Source organism: Trichosurus vulpecula, chromosome 2 (assembly GCF_011100635.1).
Source record: "Trichosurus vulpecula isolate mTriVul1 chromosome 2, mTriVul1.pri, whole genome shotgun sequence".
NCBI classification, from domain to species: domain Eukaryota; kingdom Metazoa; phylum Chordata; class Mammalia; order Diprotodontia; family Phalangeridae; genus Trichosurus; species Trichosurus vulpecula.
The window spans coordinates 50,861,913-50,886,532 of NC_050574.1; the positions used below are offsets into that span (position 1 = coordinate 50,861,913).

Genomic DNA, 24,620 nt, shown 5'->3' on the forward strand with positions numbered 1-24,620 from the left:
AAAGAAAAACCAAAAGTTGTCTTGTTGGGTTTTGCCTGAAAAAGGAAAAGTTGAAGAGACTAGAAAGGTTTTTTGCAATGAAGAGACAGAATAGGAAAAATAGGCTTGAATTAAATAATTACTCACAATTCTGTGCCTTCCACTGCTCAAGAAGCACTTTCTTCACATTGACCTATGAGACACTGGATCACAGATTTAGAGTTAGAAGGGACCTCAAAGGTTGTCTAATCCAAAGCCTCTCAATTTACAGATAGGGAAACTGAGGACCAGAGAAGAAGAGACTTGTTTAAAGGTTTTCAAAAAGGCTCTACAAACGTTATATTATTTGATTGCCATGACAACCTTGTAAGGAAGGTTATAGTGGCATCATTGTCTCCACTTTACAGATGAGGAAACTGAGGATCAGAGACATTGAATGAAACTGAAGGAGAAAGAGTCCTGGATTTGATCGCAGGACACCTGGATTCATATCCTAGCTCTGTTACTTACTGCTTATGTGACCAGACATTGATTGACCAAGAGAGTTTAATGATGATGATGATAATGATGATAAATAGTAATAATGATGATCTTATAGCACTTTGCAAATTTCATCTCATTTGTTCTTCATAACAACCTAAGAAATAGGTGCTATTATTATCCCTATCTTACAAATGAGGAAAATGAGGCAAACAGAGTTAAGTGACTTTCCCAGGGTCACACGGCTAGCAAGTGTCTGAGGCTAAATTTGAAGTCAGGTCTTCCTGACTTCAGGCCTGGTGCCCTGTGCAAAAATGGTTGAAAAAAAAACCCAAACTGGAGTCAGATTGGGAAGAACTCTAAAGGCCATACAGAAGAGTCTGTATTTTATCCCAAAAGGAGAGCCACTGGAGTTCCTTGAAGGGGGAATGGCCTGTTTAAGAATGTAAATTTGGCAGCAATGTGAAAGTTGGATTGGGGAGGTGGCAGACTGGCAGCAGGGAGGCCAATTAGGAGATCATTGCAACAGCCTTCAAACAAGGGGATAAGGACCTGAATTTGGATAAAATGAATGGGGAGGAGAAGAGCTTAGTAAGTGCTAACCAAATGCCAAGCACTGTGTTGGACAGGAATACAACCATAACAAGCAAGGCAGTTCCTGCCCTTCAGGAGCTTAAATTCTTTGTAAGCACATGTAACTGACCAGAAAAGTCATAAGGAATAGTGATTGGGAGTCAGTCAGTCATCAGCGTTTATTAAGTGCCTACTATGTGCCAGGCAGTGTCCTAAGTGCTGAGGATACAAAGAGAGGCAAAAGATGGTCCTTCCCTTTGAGGAACTCACAATGGAATGGGGGAGACAACAAGCAAAAAAATTGTGACATATATATATATATATATATATATATATATATATATATATATATATATATATATATATATACATATAGGATTAAAAAGGAAATAATTAATGGACGGAAAGTGCTAGCTAGAACTAAGGGAGATTGGGAAAGGCTTCCTGTAGATAATGAGATCTTAGCTGGGACTTGAAGCCAGGAGGCTGAGATAAGGAGGAAGAGGGCTCCAGGTACGGGGGACAGCTAAAGAAACTGTCTGGTTCGAGAGATGCAGTGTCTTGTGTGAGGAGCAATGAGGAGGCCAGTGTCACTGGGATTGTACATGGACTGACTGATTGATACTTCCTCTTCATTGTTCCCAGATGGGAATTAGGGAGCACTGAAGAGACAAAGATAACCAGGGAGTAGCAGTAGCTGGGTGGGTCTGGGTACACCATTCCGAAGCCCAGGGAAGGACGAGAGTTGGAATGACCAGTGGGAGGTGTAGGCTGGAATGCAGAAGTATAGCAGGGGTGTAAATGGAGAGAAGAGGATGGAGAGAGATAATCCATAAGAAGAGGTGGCAACTGATGGGGACATAGAGAAATGAGGGAGAGGGAAGATTTGAGAATGATCCCAAGATTATCAATTTATATGATTATAATTCTGGAGTAGTTTTTTTATAGAGATGATAGTTGAACCCTCAGGAGCCGGTGAGATGTCTGAAAAAGAATGTGTGTGAGAAAGAGGTCTAGGACAGAGCCTTGGGATCCACCCACAATTAGGGAGTGGGATAACTTAGGGGGAGGAAGCTGAGAAGGAGCAGCTGGACAGGTAGGAGGGGAACCAAGAGAAAGCAATGTCATGAAAACTCATCGAAGAGGAAGTATCCAGGAGGGAGGGGGTAGTCAGCATTACCAAATGCTGCAAGGAGGTCAAGAGGGATGAGCACTGAGAAAAGGCCATCAGATTTGGCAATTAAGAGATCATTGGTAACCTTGGAGAGAGCAGTTTCAGCTGAGTGATGAGGTCAGGAGCTAGATTGCAAAGGGTTGAGAAGTAAGTGTGGAGAGGAAATGGAGGCAATGAATGTGGACAGCTTTTTTTTCTTTTTCTTTCTGGGACTTTAGCTGTAAAAGCAAGAAGAAATATAAGATGATACTTTGAGGGAATGGTAGGGTCAAATGAAAGTCTGTGCTGTTGTTTTAAGGATGAGGGAGGCGGGCATGTTTGTAGGCATCACGGAAGGAAATGGGAGAGAGATGAGAGAGAGAGAGCGCGAGAGAGAGAGAGAGAGAGAGAGAGAGAGAGAGAGAGAGAGAGAGAGAGAGAAATTGAAGATGAGAGAGAAAGAAGAAGTGAGTGTAGGATAATCATCCCCCTAAAGTTCCTCCCAGATTTCTGTTTTAAGGTCTTTTCCAATTGTGATCTTCTGTATCCTGAGTTTTGTTTTAGAATTGGCTTTCAGTGTTCGAAGGTTCCTTTTACTGACATTCTATGTTCTTCCATCCTTTCCAGCTCTGACATTCTATGAAGCTTTGATTCTAGCAGTGGGCCGAGGGGCCAGGTTCCCTGCCAAATCCCCAAGCACAGGTCTCAGGATTCGGGCCGGGGGGTGCCCTGCTCTACATCTCCCCCTCTCTTGAAACCCCAGCTCCCAGCTCCCAGCCCAGGGTTCACTATCTTCCCATCAAACCTGAATTCTACAGAAAGGAGAAGAGGTCTGAGCTTAGAAGATTAAAAACTCCTGAGATCCCAGACAGAACTGCCAAACCCAATTGTCCAGCCAGGCATTAGGAAATGCTAATTGCTCTGAAGACAATGGAGCCCTGTTTGCATATATGCAAATTTCATGGGCTTATTAGCTCTTTACCCAGATGGGTCAGTTAAGGCCTCTGCCCGACCTGCATGGTGCCTTGGCTGTGGCCTTGCTAGGAGTCCTCATTAGTAGGCAGCACAGCTGCCCATCCAGATGGGGGAAGCTTCCGGTGGAGGGGCAGCCCCAAACAGATGGTGCTTGCTGAAATCAGGGTCAGAGGAAAGACCACCCCACTGTCTTGGGCATTTAGCCACCTTGTCCCACAGGGCTGTGAAGAAAAGCAGCCTCCTCCCTTGGCTCTGAGATACCCAGAGGGTCTTGGGTCAGGGAGATGTAGAGATAGTAGCTATAGTCCAGTGCCCTGAGGGCCACCCAGCTGACTGATCTTCCACACCTTAGTCCGTGAATAGGGAGCAGATGGCCAGCCACCCAAAATAAAACCTAGGGCAGCAAAGCATCTCAGCTGGGGAGACAAGACTGGGCCAGACTGCCAAACCACAACAGAGAGTGCTGGTGTCTTTGGAACCTGAGTCAAACCAGGTCCCTGGATCAGAGCTTGCTGGAAGCTTGAGAACCTTGGGGATACTGAGTCCTTGAGCCCAGCTGCTATTCTTGGACTCACTGTCTTTGACCTTGATTGGCTATCTATACTATCTCCTCTACGTTATACAGAGAGCAATAATAATTAACATTTATATTTATATGCACTTTATGGTTTGCAAGCATTTACCATACATGATCTCATTTCATATAATGGTCCTGTGAGGTAGGTGCCAATATTATTCATTTTTTACAGATCGGGAAAATTAAATTCAGAGAAGTAAAGTGATTTGCCCAGGGTCACACAGCTAGTAAGTATCTGAAGCCAGATTTGAATCTGGGTCTTCTGATTCTGAGATCAGAATCCTCTCCCCTCCTATGTGATACAGTGACATCCTTCAGCTCACCAAGTAGGTCAGGGATACATATTAGGGCTGGATAGACAGGGGAACAACATCTGGAGCCCCCATCAGGGAAGTCACTAATATTCAAAGCGTTTAGATATGGGAGGCAGTGTTGTACAGCAGAGAGAATGTTGGCTTGGTATCAGAACCCCTGAATTCTAATTCTATCTCTAATGCTATCTAGATGACCTTGGGAAAATCACTCAACTCCCCTGGGCCTCATCTTTAAATGAGGCGGTTATACCAGATAGCCTCAGAGGTCCATCTGTACTCTGGAGCTGATGCTAGAAGAGACTCCAGAGACTCATCTAATCCATCCACATTATTTTTACAGAAGAAGAAACTGAGAACAGAGAAAGGAAGTGACATAATAACAATAAGTAACATTTATGTAGTACCTACTGTGTGCCAGGCACTGTAGTAAGCACTTAGTACCAATATTATCCCATTTGATCCTCACAACCCTGGGAAGTAGGTACTATTATTATCATCCCCATTTTATAGATGCGAACATTAAGGTAGATAAAGGTTAATGATTTGCCCTAGGTCACACAGCTAGTGAGTGTGTGAGACCAGCTTTGAACTCAGGTCTTCCTGACTCCAGGCCCAGTGCTTTATCCACTTCACCACCTAGCTGACTTGTTCTTAGGGTGATTTAGGATCCTTTGGTAGGGGCTAGAAGATATCTAATCATCTTGACAATTAATCAGATAATTCAATAGATCTGTGATCTCATCAATGTGGAGATTCCCTCCACTAGTTCTGATTGCAACCCATCCACCCTTTCTCATCTTGTCCATGACTTTCTTCCTATCATCTTCCATAGGAGCTCTGCTCATCCCCACCCTTTTTCCAGTCTTCTTACACTTTACTCATACCCATGGACTCTGCCGTTTATTAACACAGGCCTCATTGCTGTTCTCCAAAAAGACTCTCAGCTATGGTCATTTTCTCTGGCCATTCCACTATGCCTAGAATGCTCTCTCTCCTCACCTCTGCCTCTTGGCTACCTTGGCTTCCTTCAATTCTCAGCTAAAATCCCATTTCTACAGGAAGCCTTCCCTCAGTTGATCACTTCCTGTTTAACCTGTATATGTCTTGTTTGTATATAGCAGTTTGCTTCTTGGAACCCCCACTAGATTCCTTGAGAGTGGGTACTGTCCTTTACCTTTCTGTCCCTAGCACTTAACACAGTGCCTGGCTTAATACATGCTTAGTGACCCACCCACTACTGGAGTGGGGAGAGGGCTTCCTCTGAAATTCTTGACATTGAGTGCATTACGGAAGATCACACAGGCTACTCGTTGGTCATCTATTCAATTTCTCTGATGATATCTTTGACTCCACTTTTGTTTTGTTGTTAACCTTTGGCAGCCTAATCACACCCATCATGCTGACTGTTGGCCCTTTGGGTGACCCACTACTTTAACTCTTTGGAGACTTTGGCATGGTGATAATAATAATAATGATGATCACAGCTCACAAAGTATCATAGGATCATAGATTTAGAGTTCAAAGAGACCTCAAAGGCCATTTAGTCAGACCTCATTTTACTGATGAGGAAACTGAGGCCCAAAGAGGGTAAGTGATTTTCCTAGGTCCATAGAGATAGTGAGTAGTAACCATTAATGTGTCTATGACCCTTTCCTCACCATGATCCCATGAAAGAGATAGTTCAGTGTTGATTATCCCACTTTTACAAGTGAACAAACCAATCATTCTGGAGGTAAAGTGATTTGACTTCCCCAATGGCACAAAGCCAGGCAGTTGGCAATTCACGGTTGGTCAAAAGTCTTTTTCTTCTGAGTCTCACTCCAGTGCTGAATAATCGAGAGCCGCCTATAACATGGCGGATGCCACCAATAGCTCAGAGACCAACCTCTCCCATAAACTACTGCTGGGAACTTTATAGGCACACAAAGGCATTCAAAGTTAATGGCAAAACCAGCCATGTGAAAACTAGACATAAAACCCAGACTATCCTCCCTTTCACCACCACTAGCCTCTGTTCCCTTCTTCCCACGTAGGCTCCTCCGGGTTGTTAGAAGATGTCCGACCCCCTGCACCCCAGAACAGACAGTCCTCTCTGCATTGGAGAATGCTGGCGTTTTCAAGGGAGAGAGTCCAATGAGCCTTTAACGAGGAATTAAACTTTACAGCAGCTGGGGAAATGCTGCTAAACATACCCATGTCAGCTCAGCACAGACACAATAAATATCCCAGCTGTAATTTATAGAAATGCTTTGGAAGTCCAAACAGAGGGACAAGTACTGGCTAATAAAGTGTAATACATCATGTAAGCTTATCAATGCAGCTAATGTAGCTAGTACATATTTGCAGAGGAACTTATTAGTTGGAGGACCAAAGGCTGGGCAGGTCTACATGTTGTTTCTCCACAGGGGAGGGGTGGAGCTGTCCACTAATGCAGTCCTGAACTGGAAGGGAGTTTCAGACATCAGTTGGTCTATTCTTCTGCCTCTGACTGAGTTTAGCCTCACCTAAAAGGATTACAGGCAAGGAACTGTAGTCTAAGTCTGAGGCCGGATGTGAACTCTGGTCTTGCTGACAGATACTCAGACACTTACTAGCTGCATTACCCTAGGCAAGTCACTTAACCTTGTTTGCCTCAGTTTCATCATCTGTAAAATAAGCTGGAGAAGGAAATGGCAAACCACTCTAGTAAGTTTGTCAAAAAAACACCACCACCCAAATGGGTTCATGAAGTTAGAAATGACTGAATGACAAGAACAACAAATGTAGTGCACTGGAGAAAGCACCAGAGCCAGAGTCAAGATTCCCATCCTGACTCTGCCCCAATCAGCTGTGTGGCATTAGCAAATTGATTCACTTCTTTTGGAACTAGATGTCCATGTGTGTAAAATGAACACCACCAAGGTGCCTTCTAGCTCAGACATCCTGTATTTTAAAATTATTTTTTTCTACATCCCTTCTATCTCTCATGTTCCAAGGTTCCTTCCAGTTCTGACATTTTGTGTTGTAAGGTCTCTTCCAGTTCTGAAATTTATGTTCTAAGGTTCTTTCCAGGTATGATGTTATATACTTTACTGACATTCTTTATTCAAAGGTTTCTTCTAGATCTGACATTCTGTGCTCTAAGGTTCTTTCTAGTTCCAACTTTCTGTTTTTAACATCTCTTCCAATTCTGAAATTTTATGTTCTAATGTCCCTCCCAGTTCTGAAATTCTGTATTCTAACTTCTTTTTTATTTTAGTAGTCTGCATTTTTAATATTCTATGCTCTAAGATCCTTTCTTTGGACACCTAATGACTGTGTAAGCACAGGCAAGTCATTTAACATCTCAGTACCTCAAGAATGCCTCTCAACACACCTCAGAAGAAGAGGTGCTAGTCTGCACTAGGAGACAATTTCCTCACAGAGCTCTCTGCACCAGGAATTCGTACCACCAAAGGGGGATCCATGAAGAGATTTCAAGGAGTCCTTGAACTTGGATGGGAAAAGTATGCCAACAATTATATTTTCCACATAATTAGTATCCTTTCTATTCCTATGCATTTTATTGTATGCATTTAAAAATATTCTTCTGAGAAAGGTTCCATAGACTTCCCCACACTTCCAAAGGGGTCCAGGACACCCCAAAGGTTAAGGCTTCCTGCTCTCTATTAATGAAAACATAGGTCTAGACCAAAAGAAGGGTCCTTTTCTGTTTTCAGCCTTCTTTAATTCTCTTTTATTCTCAAGGTGAGACCTGGCCAGTATTGTGTGCAGTTCTTTACAATATTCCCCTTATCCTATCCTCTTTATCAAGAGGGACCATTTGGTTTGCAAAGAGGCCATTGAATGTGGATAACAGAATTTTAAAGACTGGGAGCCTCAACATTGGAGGATTCAGTTACACATTTATTAATCACCTACTGTGTGCCAAGGATAGATAGACAGATAGATAGATAGATAGATAGATAGATAGATAGATAGATAGATAGACAGACAGATAGATAGATAGATAGATAGATAGATAGATAGATAGATAGACATAGATGTAAAGAAAGCTGAAAACAGTCCTTGCTATGGAGTTCTCAGTCTATTGGGAGAGACAACATGCAAACAACTATATACAAGCAATATGTAGACAAGATAAATTGGAAATAATCAATAGAGGGAAGACGCTAGCATGCGGCGGGGGGGTGGGGGGGAGCATCAGGAAAGGCTTCTTGCAGAAGGTGGGATTTTAGCTGAGTCTTGAAGGATTCCTGGGAAGCAAACAGGCAGAAATGAGGAGGAATGGAATTATGGGCATCGGGGACAGCCAGAGAAAATGCACAAAGGTGGGAGGTGGCATGTGCCGATTTTGAGGAACAGCAAGAAGACCAGTGTTACTGGATCATAAAGTATATGGAAGGCAGCAAAGAATATGCATATTGACAAGATAGGAAGGGTCTACATGGTGAAGGGCTTTAAAAGCCAAACAGAAGATTTTATATTTAATCCTGGAGGTAATAGAGAGTTGATTGAATAGAGCTGGAAAGTGACCTTAGAGATCTTCCAGTCTCTTTATAGAAGAGAAGAGGGAGATCCCCAGAGGTTATGATTGCCCAGGGTCACACAGGCAGCTGAAGTTGCTGATGTGGTATTTAAACTCAAATCTTCTGTCTCCAAATCCTGCATCCTTTTCCTGACCCTGCCTCAGCAGGTGACCTTGGATGAGTCACTTCCCTTTGAGTAAGGTGATGGCACTGCAGACAGCCTGCCCCAGCAACTTCCCAGTGCTCACAGCGCCGTGGAGAATGCTGCCATATAACAGTCAGTGACTGGCCTGTTTAATAGTCAGCTTCTGCTGTTCCTGCTCCACAGAGCACAACTACACACTGTGCAAAGCCACTTTGGAGAAGAAATTGTTAGAAGGCAGATCTCAGTGAAGGGAATCACAGGGTTTGGGAGCTCCATCTAGCCGAAAGTTCTCATTTTTACTGGAAGGTAAACTGAGGTCCAGAGACGGGATGTGATTTGCCCCCTAGGTATGCAGCTGGTGGCTAAGTAGGTAGAGTGCTGGGTCTGTAATCAGGAATACCTGAGTTCAAATTTGACCTCAGCCACTTAGAATCTACGTAACCCTAGGCAAGTCACTTAACCTCTGTTTGCCTCAGTTTGCTCAGATGTAAAATGGAGATGATAACGTCTACCTCACAGAGGTGTTTTGAGTATCAAATGAGATAATATTTATAAAAAGAGCTTAGCACATAGTAGGTGCTATATAAATATTCATCCCCTTCCATCTTCGTGCAGGAAAGCAGATCCTACTTTAAGATCTGGAGGGGACCTAGGAGATCATCGAGCGTATAGAGATAGATAGATAGATAGATAGATAGATAGATAGATAGATAGATAGATATGGATAGAGATAGATAGATAGATAGATAGATAGATAGATAGATAGATAGATGGAGAGGGATGGAGTGAGAGAGAGAGAGAGAGAGAGAGAGAGAGAGAGAGAGAGAGAGAGAGATGGAGAGATAGATAGATAGATAGATCTAGTAAGCAGAGACAGGGACTAGACTTGAGATTTCATGGATATAACAATCTCCAAACAACAATTCAGGCTACCACCTTTTCTGTAATGGACAGTGAGATCTTAGGAAACTTAACTTCCCTTCTCCAAGTCTCAGTTTATTCATCTGTAAAATGGGGAGAATAGTATTTACACTACTAGCCACCTAGGATAGATGGGATGAAAGTGATTTCCAAACCATAAAGTATAAGAGAAATGAGTTAATATTATTATTATTATGAATAATAAATCACCTTTCATACATTATAGCTTAGGAGAGGAACACAGCTGAGACAAGGAGACAATACGTAAATGCTAAATTTCATGACTGGAAGTATAACCAGAAGCTTGAGAAGAGCTAGATTCCCATGGCTTGGGGTGGTCTGGGAAGACTCCCCGCAGCAGATGGTACCTGAGCGTGGCCTTGAATACTGGGATGGGTCTGAAGATGTGGAGAGGAAGGAGGGAGGGTATCACAGATTTGGATCAGAGAATCAGCCTCCCTGTTATTGTTATTTATACTGACAGTGCTCTGAACACCCAGGAAGAATAGAGCTAATGTTTTTAATAATTAAGGTCTTGTATAAGGTCTAATACCTTGACTGAGGCATCCTGGTCTGAGTCCCCAGCTAGTCCTCTTAGAGTAGATGCCCATCTTTCTTACCCTCATCCCCTCTCCTTTAGGACAGCCCTGAAAGCATGGATTGGCTTTGATCAGGCAATGGGACAGCCATCTTTGCGCTCTGGGTGGTTTTGGCCTCACCCACTCATGCACATAGGAAACTTAAAGGAGTTCCAGGGAATTCTGATGAACACACAGGAGTGATTATCCTGGAGAAGGGTTGACTTAGAAGGGCCACGAGGGCTGACACAAAGAAAAATGGATTTGACTTTTCTGCTTAGTCCCAAACAGTAGAATCAGGAGTAGAGAGGGCAGGGGTAGAGAGGTAGACTGAGGCTTGATAGGAGGAAGATGTTCCTAACAATTATAGCCAACCCCTAGTGGAATAGGCTGCTTTGGGAGGTAGTAATCCCCCCATCTTTGGAGGTCTTCAAGCAGAGGTCCTATGGTCACTTGTCAGGGATGTTGCAGAAGGGACTTGTTGGTCAAGTCTGGGTCACATTTGATGATCTCTAAGTTCCCTTCTAACTCTGATTCTGTGAGTCTGAATACTATGTGATTTCTTTCCCTAGTGGACTCATTGATGAGCATGAAACAGCATAGCCCTCAGCAAAGATGAATAACTTATATAATATTCATATACTAATACAAATAAAAGGATGTTGACTGACTAATAAGGACTTGAGTTATTACCCCCCCCCCACATTGATAAGTTTTCTCAACTTTGGAGTCTTCCATGAGCAGTCTCTAAAACAGGAGAGACTGAGGCAGCTGGTAGAGTGGATGGAGAGGCAGCCTCAGAGTCAGGAAGGGTTCAAATTGTGCCTTTGATATTGGTTCTATACTTCCTGGGTCAGTTATGTAACCTCTCGATGCCCCTCCCCAAGTTGTAGTAGAACATTTGCATCCTTTCTAACCTCCCCTCCACATTCCCTGCTTTGAAGGGAACTCCAGAAACCTCTACCAATACAGCTATGCCATTTTATAGCCAAGACAATTGCCTAGAATACAGGTATCAAATATCCAGCTGGAACCAGATTCTAATGTAATTGGGAAATACTTCACAAAATAAATAAAATACAATAGAACATAAATAATGCTAATATGTGGTTTTCTGAGTCAATATGCAGCCAGGAGGGATCCTAATGTAAAGGTTGGGGTCAGGGTTCTGTTTCTGTTTGAGTTTTTCACCACTGAAATAGAACACTGAGGAGTCAGTTAACTTACCCAGAGCCCCACAGCCAATATGTGTCAGGGATAGGGCTCTCTTAGAGAGTTGCCTGGAACACTTGGGTATTAGGGAATTTGGCCAGGGTGACAACAGCCAGAAATGCCAGGTGCAGAATTTGAACCCAGATTTGCCTGGCTCCAAGGCTTGCTCTTTGCACACTCACCCAGCTACTTCTCCCCTGAACTGCTTTAGTCATGGAGAAAACAACAGACAACTCTCCATTGTCTATGGCTTTGAGATCCACCTGCCCAAAGACAGGAGGATGGGTGAGTTAACCTCTCAAAAATAATCCCGGGATCTGGTTCTTCCCCAGTCTTGGAGATCTACATGTCCCAGAACCATCTAGAAGAACAGGGTCAGTGCCTGAGCCACACCCTGCCAGCTCTCTTAGGTGCTATATGCTAAAGGCACCATCCAGACAAAAGAGAAAGTGCATTTTCTCATCTTGTGCTCTGCTGGGCTGGAACAAGCCTGCCAATGATGGGGAGGGATGGAGAGCGATGAAGACGTCAGCAACATTATTTCAGCACCTGCCCTCACTGTGTAACTGTTATAGATGGTTCTGTCTGCTCAGGAGTTGTTTGTTTGCTCTTGTCTACACTCCCTGGTAATGGGCTTACTAAAGGCCAGCGTCAACACTCCTGTCCTTGGAGAAGGGAGGGAGAGACGGGGGATCTGAGGCAGCCAGGATCCACCTAGGGATGAATCTCTTGAGAAGCATCATCCTTCCTGAACCAGAGAGCTTTCACTCGTTGACCCTGGAAGACCCTAGGAGGGAAACAGGGCAGAGGTGGTTGTTTCCATTTTGCTGATGAAAAGACCAAGGCTCTAAGAACAGTGAAACGGTTCAGAACCACAGAATTCCAGAGCTAGAGGGAATTTTAGAGGCCATCTGACCCCTCCCAACTGCTAATAATTCCAGCCTTTCTAATTTCTTGGTATTTACTTTTATCTCTCAAGGCTCTGTACAACAAAGATTGTCAATTACAGAAAAGGTTGTTAGGATATTCCTATATGCACGGAATCTCAGTTCTAGTCCCTGCCCTGTCCCTGCCTACTAGATCTATCTATCTACCTATCTATCTCTCTATCATCTATCTCTATCCTATCCTATCCATCTATCTTTTATCTATCTATCTATCTATCTATCTATCTATCTTTATCTAGGGATAAATATATATATATACATAAATATATATATATACATAAATATATATATACATATTATGTATGCATATACATGTGCTTTGTATTTACTTGTATGTGTTTGTATTTGTCTTGTTCCTTGACATACATATTGTATTTCCCGGTTGAATGAAACTCCTTGAGGAACGGGAATGTTTTATTTTTGACTTTGCCTTCTCAGGGCCTAATATTCAGTACTTGGCATACAGGAGGCACTTAATAAATGCTTGCTCATTTATGGATTGCTCTCGTGGAAGCCTCTCATTTTATAGATGAGGAAATTGGGATCAAGAGAGGCCAAGCAACTTGCCCAAGGTTATACAGCTAGGAAGGGCTAGAGTTGGAGGCTCAATACTAGGTCTTAGGATACCAGCTTGAGGACTTATTCTACCCAGCGATGGTACAAAATATACTGGCTAGAGCAGAGCCAAGTCAGCATCATCTCATGGGATAAACACCTGGGGCAAAGTGAAGGAAAGGGGGTCCTCAGTGCCCTTCTCTTCTGACCTGTGCCCTCTACCCCTATTCCTGGAGCTCCTGGAATCTTGTCTCCCTTCTACCACCCATCAGTGCCACCATCAACTTACATTTCATGGTAACCACCCCCTTTCTCTGACCCATGTTTCACGAACTTGGAGTGACTGCTTTCTACCAAGTGACCGTGGCTACTGAAGGAAAATACCCTTAATACATTTGAGTCCCTCTGAAGCTACCACTTGGCTTTTCCTTCCCCAGGCCCTCTTCTCTGAGCCCTCCCCAAGATGGGAGAGACTAACTTTAGGACCTTGGAGGAACCATTTCCCTTCTCCTGGCCCTTATTTCCCTCACTTTTAAAAGGAGTGCTTGGACTCCAGATTTTCTCTAAGGTCCTTTATAATGTCAATGTTCCAACATTCCTCCTGCCTCTGACATTGTGTATTCCGAGGCCCCTCCCAGCTCTGACATTCTGTGCTCTAAGGCCCCTCCCAGATCTGACATCCTGTGTTCTAAGGGCCCCCCCAGCTCTGACATCCTGTGTTCTAAGGACCCTCCCAGCTCTGATATCCTGTGTTCTAAGGTTTCTCCCAGTTCTGGCATTCAGTGTTCTAAGGACCCTCCCAGCCCTGACATCCTGGGTTCTAAGGGCCCTCCCAGCTCTGACACCCTGTGTTCTAAGGGCCCTCCCAGCTCTGACATCTTGTGTTCTAATGCCCCTCCCAGCTCTGACATCCTGTGTTCTAAGGCCCCTCCCAGCTCTGACATCCTGTGTTCTAAGGGCCCTCCCAGCTCTGACATCCTGTGTTCTAATGCCCCTCCCAGCTCTGACATCCTGTGTTCTAAGGCCCCTCCCAGCCCTGACATCCTGCGTTCTAAGGCCCCTTCCAGCTCTGACATTCTCTGTTCTAATGCCCCTCCCAGCTCTGACATCCTGTGTTCTAAGGGCCCTCCAAGCTCTGACATCCTGTGTTCTAAGGCTCCTCCCAGCTCTGACATTCTCTGTTCTAATGCCCCTCCCAGCTCTGACATCCTGTGTTCTAAGGCCCCTTCCAGCTCTGACATTCTCTGTTCTAAGGCCCCTCGAAGCTCTGACCTGTATTCTAAGGCCCCTCCCAGCTCTGAAATCCTCTGTTCTAAGCCCCCTCCCAGCTCTGACATTCTGTATTCTGAAGGTCCTTCTGGTTCTTACACCCCAGCATTGTATTACCATTCTCAATGAATTCTTATTGAAGACCATAAACTTTATACCAAAGACATTATGGCTAGGAGGGAGAGAAGGCTCTCTCCCAGGTGCCAGCTGCTAGGGAAGCTAGAAATAGGGCTCTGAGGGTCATAGCTGAGACGAGTTAGTCACATCTGGAGCTGTCGTGCTTAGAGTGCTAAGGCAGAAAGAGAAATTTGTAAATCCCCCTCCCAAATACCTGCTTTTTATCCCTTTCTCTGTGACCCCATTGGACCCCAGAGTACTGTAGGTACAAAGCACATCTTTTTCTTTTAAGAAAGGAGAAAGAAGAATAGAGAGAGGAAAGCAGATGAAAGGAAGGAGTGGAGAAAGAGGAGGAAGGCAAGGAAAAGTGAGGAGAGGGGAGAGAAGGAATGCAGAGGAAAAAGAGGGAGAAGAGAAAGGGAGAAAAGAGTGGATGGAAAGAAAGAAAAGAAAGCAATCAACCCAAAAGCACCTACTATGTGCCATGCACTGGTCAATAATAAAACATTCCCTGCTCTCAAGGAGATTAAATAGAGGACAAGGAGGCAAAAGGGAAAAAGTTAGGAGAGAAGCAGAAGGGGATAGCCAAAGAGAATGAGAGAGACAGTAAAAAAGCAAGAGGAGAGAAAAACCAAGGTTTTCTCATTCTCGAATTACCTTCCTCTATCCCCAGAATGAGAACAATGAAACTGATCCCCTGATTTGAGAGAGAAACTGGGACCTGAGGATGGAGGGGTTTTGAAGGGAAATACGGGGGCAGCTGGCTGAGAAGCCTGGGTGTCGAGACAGAAGACATAAGACAGGAACCATCCCTGGAGTCTTGAGAAGAAAACGCCAGTCCCTGAAGGCCAAGAGCCTCTGACTAGGTGGCTTAGTGGGTCCAGCCAGGAGCTGAATCAGAGGAAGGACTGAGTGAAATGGAGCCTTTTAGAGTTGGTGCCTGGTCGAGGATGCCCAGACATCTTCTCCCAAGAGCCTCTTCAGTGACCTTGGCCCCACCCTTCCAGCTCCATCTCAGTGGGTAAACAGACACTAATAGCTTGAGCCAAGAAGGCTAGGAGCTTAATTGATTAATGTTGGTAAAGTGTTTTGACATCCCCAGATATGAGGTGCTGGGTAAAGGTGAAATATTAATACATATAATATATAATTATGATGTGCTGCTGGCCTGGTAACTTGTTTAAATAATTACACTGGCTGGGAGCTAATCTTGATAAGTGGGATGGGCTGTATTCTCAAACTTGTCTTAGAAGCCAGCTTCTCATCCTGAACAGGAAGAGGCTGGTCTGGTCATTTAGGTAGTTAGGTGGTTCAGTGGTTAGAGTGCTTGGCCTGGAGTTGGAAGACCTAGGTTCAAATCTGACCTCAGATACTTGCTAGGTGTGTGGCTTTTGGTAAGTCACTTGACTTTTGTTTGCCTCAGTTTCCTTATCCATCAATGTAGATAATAATAGCACCTTCCTTGAAGTGTTGCTGGGAAGATCAAATGAGAGAATTAGAAGTACTTAGCACAGTGCCTGGCACATAGTAAGCTAGGCTCTATAAATATTAGCTATTATGATTATTGGCTTAGCACTCATGGCTGATTGGGTAGAAGAGGATGATGGAGATGAGAGGTTATGGTTGGTTCTTCCCAAGGAGAAGTGGGGAGGAGGCATGATTTGGGGAATTTTTCAAACCTCCACTAAGAAAGGTTGCATTCTATGTCTTTCAGCCATCTAACAAATATGATGAGGGTGACAATCTTCCAGGGAAGCAGTGTGGTACAATGGAAAGAGCACTGGCCATGGAGTTGGAGGATTTGGGTTCAGATCCCGCATCTGACATTTTCTGCCTACGTGACCCTGGGGAAGTCACTTGGGCCACAGTTTGCTTATCTATAAAAAGATGGGGTTGTATGAGATGGCCTCTGAGGTCTTTTCCTTCTTTAAATCTAGGATTGTCCTTGGATACCTTGTCTTGGTGAAGACCAGACTTTCTCTGGTTTCTCAGGGGAACACTAGCTCTGGCAGGGCCTTTCTAGCTGGAAAGGCTTCAAGGATGGACCTAACCACAGGACCATATGCCTGTCATCCCAGGACTGGCCTGTCTAAGGCAGGGAAAAGTTCATTACCAGATGCTTGGCTCAAGGTGATGGATTTTATTTTTTGGATACAGAAAATCATGAAACTATTGGCAAGATGTGAGGGGCTCTCACACTGTGCAGACAGAGTGTCCATACCCTTGAAGTCACACATCCTTCAGTCTCCAAAATATCCCAATGATGCTGTGATCTCATCAATGTGAGCATCCCCTCCAATGATATAGATCAACAAACATTTATTTACTATGCGCCAGGCACTGTGCTAGCTGTAGGTGATAAAAAGACAGATGGCACAGTCCCTGCCCTCAAGGACCTTGCATTCTTGGGGAGAACACAACACATCCACATTTAAGTATATGTGAAATCAATGTATGCAAAATGAATAGAGTATAATTTGGAAGGAGAGCCATGAGCAATTGGGACATCAAGACAGACTTCATGAATGAAGGAAGGAAGGAAGGAAGGAAAGAATGATTGGAAAAAACATTTGCTAAGTCCTTAGCATTCAATGCCTTTAATGTGTAAGCATTATGCTAATCTCATGTAGGATATGGGGGTGTTCAAGAGAATGATGACATTGGAGTAAGCATTCCTCAAATACAAGGATGGCCTTTGAAGAATGGATGAGATTCTGAGAGGAAGAGCCGGCCAGAGGAAATTAGGGGGACAGCTGAGCAGTGGTGATATACAAAGAGGAGGGAGTGTCATGAGCAAGGGGATGGAGGAAGGAAAGCATGGGCTGTGTTCAGGGAATAGGAAATAGTCCAACTTGCCTAAAATGTAGGGTATGTGAAGGAGTGTAATAAAAGATGCTACCAGAAGGGCAGGTTGGGAATCATACTAGGGAGAGTCTGGAATGCCAGACTGAGGAGTTTTGTGGACAATAGGGAGCCATGGAAAGTTTTTGAGCAGAGGACTCCTATGTAATATACAGGTCTTCTAAACCTTGGACACAGCTAGGTGGCACCATAGTGCATAGAGGCCTGGGCTCATGTTTATGAGTTCAAATCTGGCCTCAGACTCTGACTAACTGTGTGATCCTGGGCAAGTCACTTTACCCTGTTTGCCTCAAATCCTCATCTGTAAAGTGAGCTAGAGAAGGAAAAGGCAAACCACTCTAGGATCTCTGCCAAGAAAACACCAAATGGGGTCACAGAGTTGGACATGACTGAAATGACTCACAACAACAAAACAACAACAGACCTTGAGATCTATCTTCTGCCTCTAGCTCAAGACACTGGGATTGATGGCCAGCTCTCACCAACAAAGCCAATGGACTGGCTTTGGAAGAGGAGCATCCTCGACCGTGAGCTGGGCCTTAGAAGTGCCGGGTCAGGGGTCAGGAGTGAGGGAAATGCCAGTGGCTAAGAGAATTGTTAGATAGGAGAGTAAAAGAAGGGGGAAATGTAACAATGTAGCAGGGTAGTGTGTTGGAAAGAGCAGCAGATCCAGAGTAAGAAGACCACAGTTTAAATCCCGTTTGGTCATTTTCATTTCCCCGTCCCTGGACATTATACTTTTGGTAAATCTACATTCAAGCCAAACCCAGAGCACAACCTAGTCTAGAAGAAAAACCCTGCCCAGTCTCAGCTGAAAGCAACAAGGAAGGAAACATGGGCTGTTTAGCTTCCAGGACAGGAACTCTGGGGTCTTTGCCAGGGGGATTGTTGGTTAATGGACTTCAGGGCCAGGCCTTCCAGGCAGAGAGGCCAAGGGCAGCCCTTGGTGCTAGTGGGAGGGAGAGCCTGGTCCAGGTTGATTAATGGGGAGCCCGCTCTCAACATGGGCCCTAAATGGAGTCATGACTCAATTTTGCTGCTGCAGCATGAGAGGATAATGAAATGGGAAGGGGTGGGGGTGGGAAGAGGCCAGACTCTCCAAGGAAGGAACGAGAAGGGGGCACTGGATTCTATCCATACTGCCTAGTCCCAGGGGTCTCACCGGGGAATAGGCCTCCCTGTTCTGTGGCTGCAGACAGTATCCTTTTCTTTAGTGAGCTGGCTTTGTTTTGTATGTTTGGGTTGGAGAGAGGAAGGGGAGGGGGCCTTCAGAGTGGTGCTTCCCCAACTCCTCTCCCAGTATCCCTAGATAGGATCAAAGACTTAACACTGAAAAGGGCCTTACAGGCTATTGAGCTCAACCTCGTTCATTTATGTTCAGTTGTTTTCAGTTGTGTCCAATTCTTTGTTACCCCATTTGGGATTGTCTTGGCAGAGATACTACAGTGGTTCTCCAGCTCATTTTACAGACAAGGAAACTGAGGCAAACAGGGTTAAGTGACATGTCCAGTGTCACACAGCTAGTAAGTGTCTGAGGCCAGATTTGAACTCAGGAAGAAGAGTCTTCCTGATTCCAGACCTGCACCATCTAGGTATTCATTTTATGGATGAATAAACTGAGACTCAAAAATGTTAAGTAAATTGACCAGGGTCACACAGCTTGTAAGTGTTGAGGTGTGAGATTTGAACCTGGGTCCTTCTGATTTCATGTCCAGCTCTCTCTTCCATTCCCTCTCTGAATCATTGTTTTACAGTGGAAAGACAACCAATAGATTCAATAGACAGAGGACCTGGGTTCAAATCTTGCCTTCTTTACTTAGCAACTGCCCAACAATTAAGTTCCCTTGGTTTCCATTTTTTCTCCTATAAAATGAGGAAGCTTAGGTTCTAAGGTCCTTTCTGGCTTCAAGTCCATGATCCTACAAGAGTCACAGAATCTGGGAGACAGAAGGGCTCTCAAAGATGCTCTAGTCTCCTCTGTATTTGACTGAAAATGCCCTCTAAAATGATGTGTCAAGGCTCCAACCACTGTCCCAGACCAGATTAAAATATAATTGGAAAATGTTTAAAAATAAATAAAAATATAATAAAACATGGATGACATCACATCTTAAAAATTAAGTCAGTATGTGTCTGGCAGGGAATATTAGTGGCTCCCTCATTTCTGTTTGAATTGAACACCACTGCTCTAAAAACGTCCTCTACAAGTTTCTATCCAACTCTTACTTGAAGACTCCAGTCCTGTTCCTAGAGGTGTTTTAGGGGAGCCAGGAGCCAGGACTTCTGCATTTAGTGTCTGACACCACCACTGGCTTTCTGAGCCACCCTGGGTAACTCACCAGCTCCCTCTGTCTCTCTAGCCATGTCTTACATAAATGACACCCATGCTTTCTTGGATTTTCTGCTCCCTCCCACTCCTATGACCCCCTCTTCCACATCCCACCCCACTTAGTCCTAGGGGCAAATCGATTAGACCATTATTTTTCATCACCTTGTACTTACCAAGGAAATCCCAAGTCCAGTCCTGGTCACCTGTCTCTCCCTATCTTCAGTATTTACAAAATATCAGGTCAACAAGGGCAAGTAAATGAATGGGTCTGGGGGGCTCCCTGGTGAAAGTTTGTCCCATGATCTCCCACATCGGACTTCAAATTCTCCAAGGGCAGGAATGGTGTCTTGGTCTTCAGACTGGAAACTTCTGCAAGTCAGGTGCTATTCCTCTATGGATTGAAGTAGGGACTGTGTTTCTCCTATCAGACTGAGGGCTTCCTATTACCCCCACTCGCCTGGAGTGTCCCAAGAGCAGGGACTGTATATCTCCTATCAGACTGGAGGTCCTTGAGTTTAGAGACTGTGTTTCTCCCATTAGACTGGGATCTTCCTGAGAACAAGAATCATATTTCCCCATCAGACTCAAGGCTCTCTAAGGTCAGGGACTGTTTCCCCCATTAGATTGGGGTGTCCTTAGGGTAAGGGACTATGTTTCCCCCATCAGACTGGAGACTTCCTGAGGGCAGGGACTGCTTTTCCCCCACCAGACTGGAGACTTCTTGAGGGCAGGGACTGTCTCCCACATCAGACTAAGGGCTTTCCAAGTGTAGTGACTATATACTCCCCACTTAGCTTAGAGGCTTCCTGAGGTCAGGGATTGTCTCCACTCTCGATATCCACCCAGGTACCAAGGACAGCACTTTCCTCAACCAGATAACATGCCTGACCAGCAAAGGACTGCCTGGCTTTGGCGCTTCTCCTGAACCAGCTGGCCATCTCCCAGGCCCCGCCCCTTATCCCCTCCAGAGCTTCTAACAGGCTGCTGAGCACACATCAGCCCTAATCAGAGGTGCGGCCGCTAAGTGTTTCTTCCCATTTATGCAAATCAGTGAGGTAAGAGGCATATAATTAAGTGTTTGTACTTTAATACAGTGTGGTAGGAAGGAAGATGAATTTTAATTACTTAGGCTTAATTGGATGGTCTGCGTGTTAATGTCCCCTTTATTTAGCATCCACACAGGTTGCTTTCCACCCACCTGGCATGGGGCCTCTCCTAGGGAAACCTGGGTCTGTATTTTGATAGGGGGGGTTCCAGTCTTGCAGGAAGCCTGCCCTGACTGGCCCCTTCTCCCTCACAGATCTTCCTACTGGCTCAAAATTCCATCAGTCTGAGATGGCCCAGCCCCTGGTCTATGACCCAGCCCATGCTGAGCAGAGTAGGAGTGGGAGGTGGGATTTCTCTATCCTGCCATCCCTGTGAATCTGTGATCTGAGACTGTCAATTCTTTCAGGACAGAGGCCATTTTCCCCCTGTTCTTTCTGAGTGTCCTAGGCACATTCTCAGTGCTGGAGTCAGTGTTTGGCACTCAGCAGGTACCCCCTGAGTGATTAATTCAGGCTTTATAAGTAGTGGCCGGTTAGCCACTGGCCTTTGGAGCAGATATGAGTCTGTGAGCATCAGAATGGAATATCTCTTTGGAACAAAGAAGGCCTTGTATTTGGCATCAGGAGACCTCAGTTTGAACCCCACCCCTTACCACTTAACTAGCTATGCAACAGTAGGAAAGGCACTTTGAACCTCAGTTTTCTCATCTGTAAAATGGAATGATTTCTTGCACTTTTTGAGAAGAAAGATCTTCGTGAATAGTAAAGGGATAAAGAAATGCAAAAGCAAGGTGGATGAGGTAAATTTGGAGAAGTACTCTCGTTGTGGCAAAAAGCACATTTGATGCCAGAAAACCTTGGTTCAGAACTCACTCCTAACACTTATTAGCTGTGTGACCAATGACAAAGTACTTAACCTCTCTGAATCCTTATTCATAAAATGGGGCTGATCATGGGATTACTTTATCAAAAATAAGATAATTCCAAGTGTTGGGAGCATTCTAAAGCACTAGATTTGGGGTGTCCCAAAAGTCTTAGGAAGGCTTTAGAAGATGAAATCACAAGGACTGCCCTAAGACGCTGGGGACACTGGATATTAGGGACAGGGTTTGGCTAGAGAGCCACATGTGAAGGAAGGCGTTAAGTCCCACATGTGACACCTTTTGGCCTTGTGATCCAGGATGAATCAGTGACGCCCTCAGTGCCCAAGGCGCTCTCTGACACTGCAGATGGCAGGTAAAAGAGCAGATTCTATTCTGTACTGGTAGAGCTGGGAGCTTGCCCCTCCAAGTTTCCCTAGACTATAATATATAATAATTATATTAATAGCATGTACACGGAGCTGTAAGGTTTGCAAAGCATTGGACGTGTGATGTAATGTGTTCCTCACACAGTCTGGTCAGGAGAGTGTTCTTATTGTCCCCATTTTACAGATGAATGAACTGGGGCAGATCGAAGTTAGATGACTTACCTGGGTCATACAGCTAAGAAGTATTTGAACCAGGATTTGAACTCAAGTCTTCTGACCCAAGCCCAGAGCTCTTTTCAGCTTCAACAAACACATATGTACACACCCCACACACACACACACACACACACGCACGCACGCACGCACGCACGCACACATATGAGACTAGGTGTATGATTTTACTCTCCATATATATGTGTATATGTGTGTATACACACACACAAATATATGCATAACACACAGGCACATATACTTTGAATATAGGCACAAGTATACAGGACACATGCATAATTTATATATATGCTATATATATGCTTATAGTATGTGTGCATATGTAGTATATTAGCATTGTGTATATATTTGTATGGATATATAAACACTTACACAGAGGAAAATCATATGCCCAGTCCTGTATCTGTATACGTATATACGCATATACATGCACATAGACATATGCAACTAAATGGCTCAGTGGATAGAATGATAGGCTTGGAGTTAGGAAGATCTGAGTTCAAATGTGGCCTCCAACACCTACTAGCTGTGAGACCTTAGGGAAGTCACTTTACCCTGTTTTCTTCAGTTCCCTCATCTGTAAAATGATCTGGAGAAGGAAATAGCAAACCCCTTCAGTATCTTTTCCAAGAAAACCCCAAATGAGGTCATGGAGAGTGGGGCGTGACTGAAACACCTGAATATCAGCAACAACACAGGTTGTCCCAAAAATCTTAGTGAAGTTTAAAGCTGATAATGGACACACATATATCCTACATACGTATACATATATATTCACATATATACATATATCTGACACAGATATACATCCTACATGTATATATGCATATTGTAGATATGCACATATTGCATATATATCTCCATTATAATAATATTATTATTAAATGTTCACACAGAATTGAGCATTCTGCTTGTAGGAAGGGGGCTAGAGGAAATGATCCCTCAGCACCTCTCCCAACCAGATGGCTTTCTACTCCTGTGGTATTCTCTCTCTCTCTCTCTCTCTCTCTCTCTCTCTGTCTCTCTCTCTCTCTCTCTCTCTCTCTGTTTCTCTGCTCTCTCTCTCTCCCCCTTACACTCTCTGTCTTCCCCACCTCTGCCCCACCTCCCTTCTCTCTCCCTTTCTCTCCTCTGTCCTCTGTCTCTCTCCATCTGTCTCTCTCCCCTTCACCCTCTTTGTTGTCCCCCTTCTCTGCCCCACTTTGCCCTTCTCTCCTCTCCTCTAGCTGTCCCTCCCTTTCACTTTCTCTGTCTCCTCCCTCTCTGTCTCTCCCTCTGCCTCTCTCTGTCTTTCTCTTTCTCTCCCCCTCACCCTATCTTCTTTCCCCTCTCCCTTTCTCTCTCCCCCTCTCCTCTATCTCTGTCTCTCCCCTTCATTCTTTCTGTCTCCCCTGCCTCCTTCCCTTCCTCTCTCTCTTCCTCTCTCTCCTGCTCCTTTCCTCCCTCTCTGTCTCTCCCTCTGTCTCTCTCTGTCTTTCTCTTTCTCTCCCCCTCACCCTCTCTCCTTCCCCCTCCCTTTCTCTCTTCCTCTCTCCTCTGTCATTCTCTCTGCCTCCCCCCTCCTTCCCTTCCTCTCTCTCTCTCTTCCTCTCTCTCCTGCTCCTTTCCTCCCTCTCTGTCTCCTCCCTCTCTGTCTCTCCCTCTGCCTCCCTCTTTCTCTCCCCCTCACCCTCTCTCCTTCCCCCTCCCTTTCTCTCTTCCTCTCTCCTCTGTCATTCTCTCTGCCTCCCCCCTCCTTCCCTTCCCCTCTCTCTCTCTCTCTCTCTCTCTCTCTCTCTCTCTCTCTCTCTCTCTGTTTCTCTGCTCGCTCTCTCTCCCCCTTACCCTCTCTGTCTTCCCCATCTCTGCCCCACCTCCCTTCTCTCTCCCTTTCTCTCCTCTGTCCTCTGTCTCGGTCTCTCTGCTCTCTCCATCTATCTCTCTCCCCTTCACCCTCTTTGTTGTCCCCCTTCTCTGCCCCACTTTGCCCTTCTCTCCTCTCCTCTAGCTGTCCCTCCCTTTCACTTTCTCTGTCTCCTCCCTCTCTGTCTCTCCCTCTGCCTCTCTCTTTCTCTCCCCCTCACCCTCTGTCCTTCTCCCCTCCCTTTCTCTCTTCCTCTCTCCTTGGTCATTCTCTCTGCCTCCGCCCTCCTTCCCTTCCTCTCTCTCTCTCTCCCTCTCTCTCCTGCTCCCTTCCTCCCTCTCTGTCTCTCCCTCTGTCTCTCTCTGTCTTTCTCTTTCTCTCCCCCTCGCCCTCTCTTCTTCCCCCTCTCCCTTTCTCTCTCCCCCTCTCCTATATCTCTGTCTCTCCCCTTCATTCTCTCTGTCTCCCCCCCTCCTTCCTTCCCTTCTTCTCCTCTGATTCTCTCCTCCTCTCTCTTTGTCCCTGTCTCTCTCTCCCATGATTTGAATTGTGTGCCTTCTATCAGACTGGGAGCTCCCTCATGGCAGCGATTATGCCTTCCTCCTTCAGACTAGGAAGCCCTCAAGATCAAGAGCTTTATTTTCCCATTAGATTGGATTCCCCCTGAGAGTAAGGACTTGTTATTCCCCATTAGACTGGGAACTCCCTGAGGTCAGGGACTGTATCTACTCCTTCAAAATGGGAAGTCCCTGAGAGC

At 45.0% G+C, this 24,620-nt stretch overlaps 1 protein-coding gene across 1 annotated transcript in view; it reads left to right on the forward strand.

Annotated features, from left to right (window-relative positions):
- The window catches only part of IGSF21 (immunoglobin superfamily member 21), a 339,687-nt gene that overhangs the window by 11,493 nt on the left and 303,574 nt on the right, over positions 1 to 24,620 (forward strand). Inside the window, exons 4-6 of the mRNA XM_036743729.1 lie at positions 20,795 to 20,885; positions 20,948 to 21,029; positions 21,721 to 21,776. Of these exons, the coding sequence (XP_036599624.1) occupies positions 20,795 to 20,885; positions 20,948 to 21,029; positions 21,721 to 21,776 (229 nt within the window). The remainder of the gene's footprint in view (positions 1 to 20,794; positions 20,886 to 20,947; positions 21,030 to 21,720; positions 21,777 to 24,620) is intronic.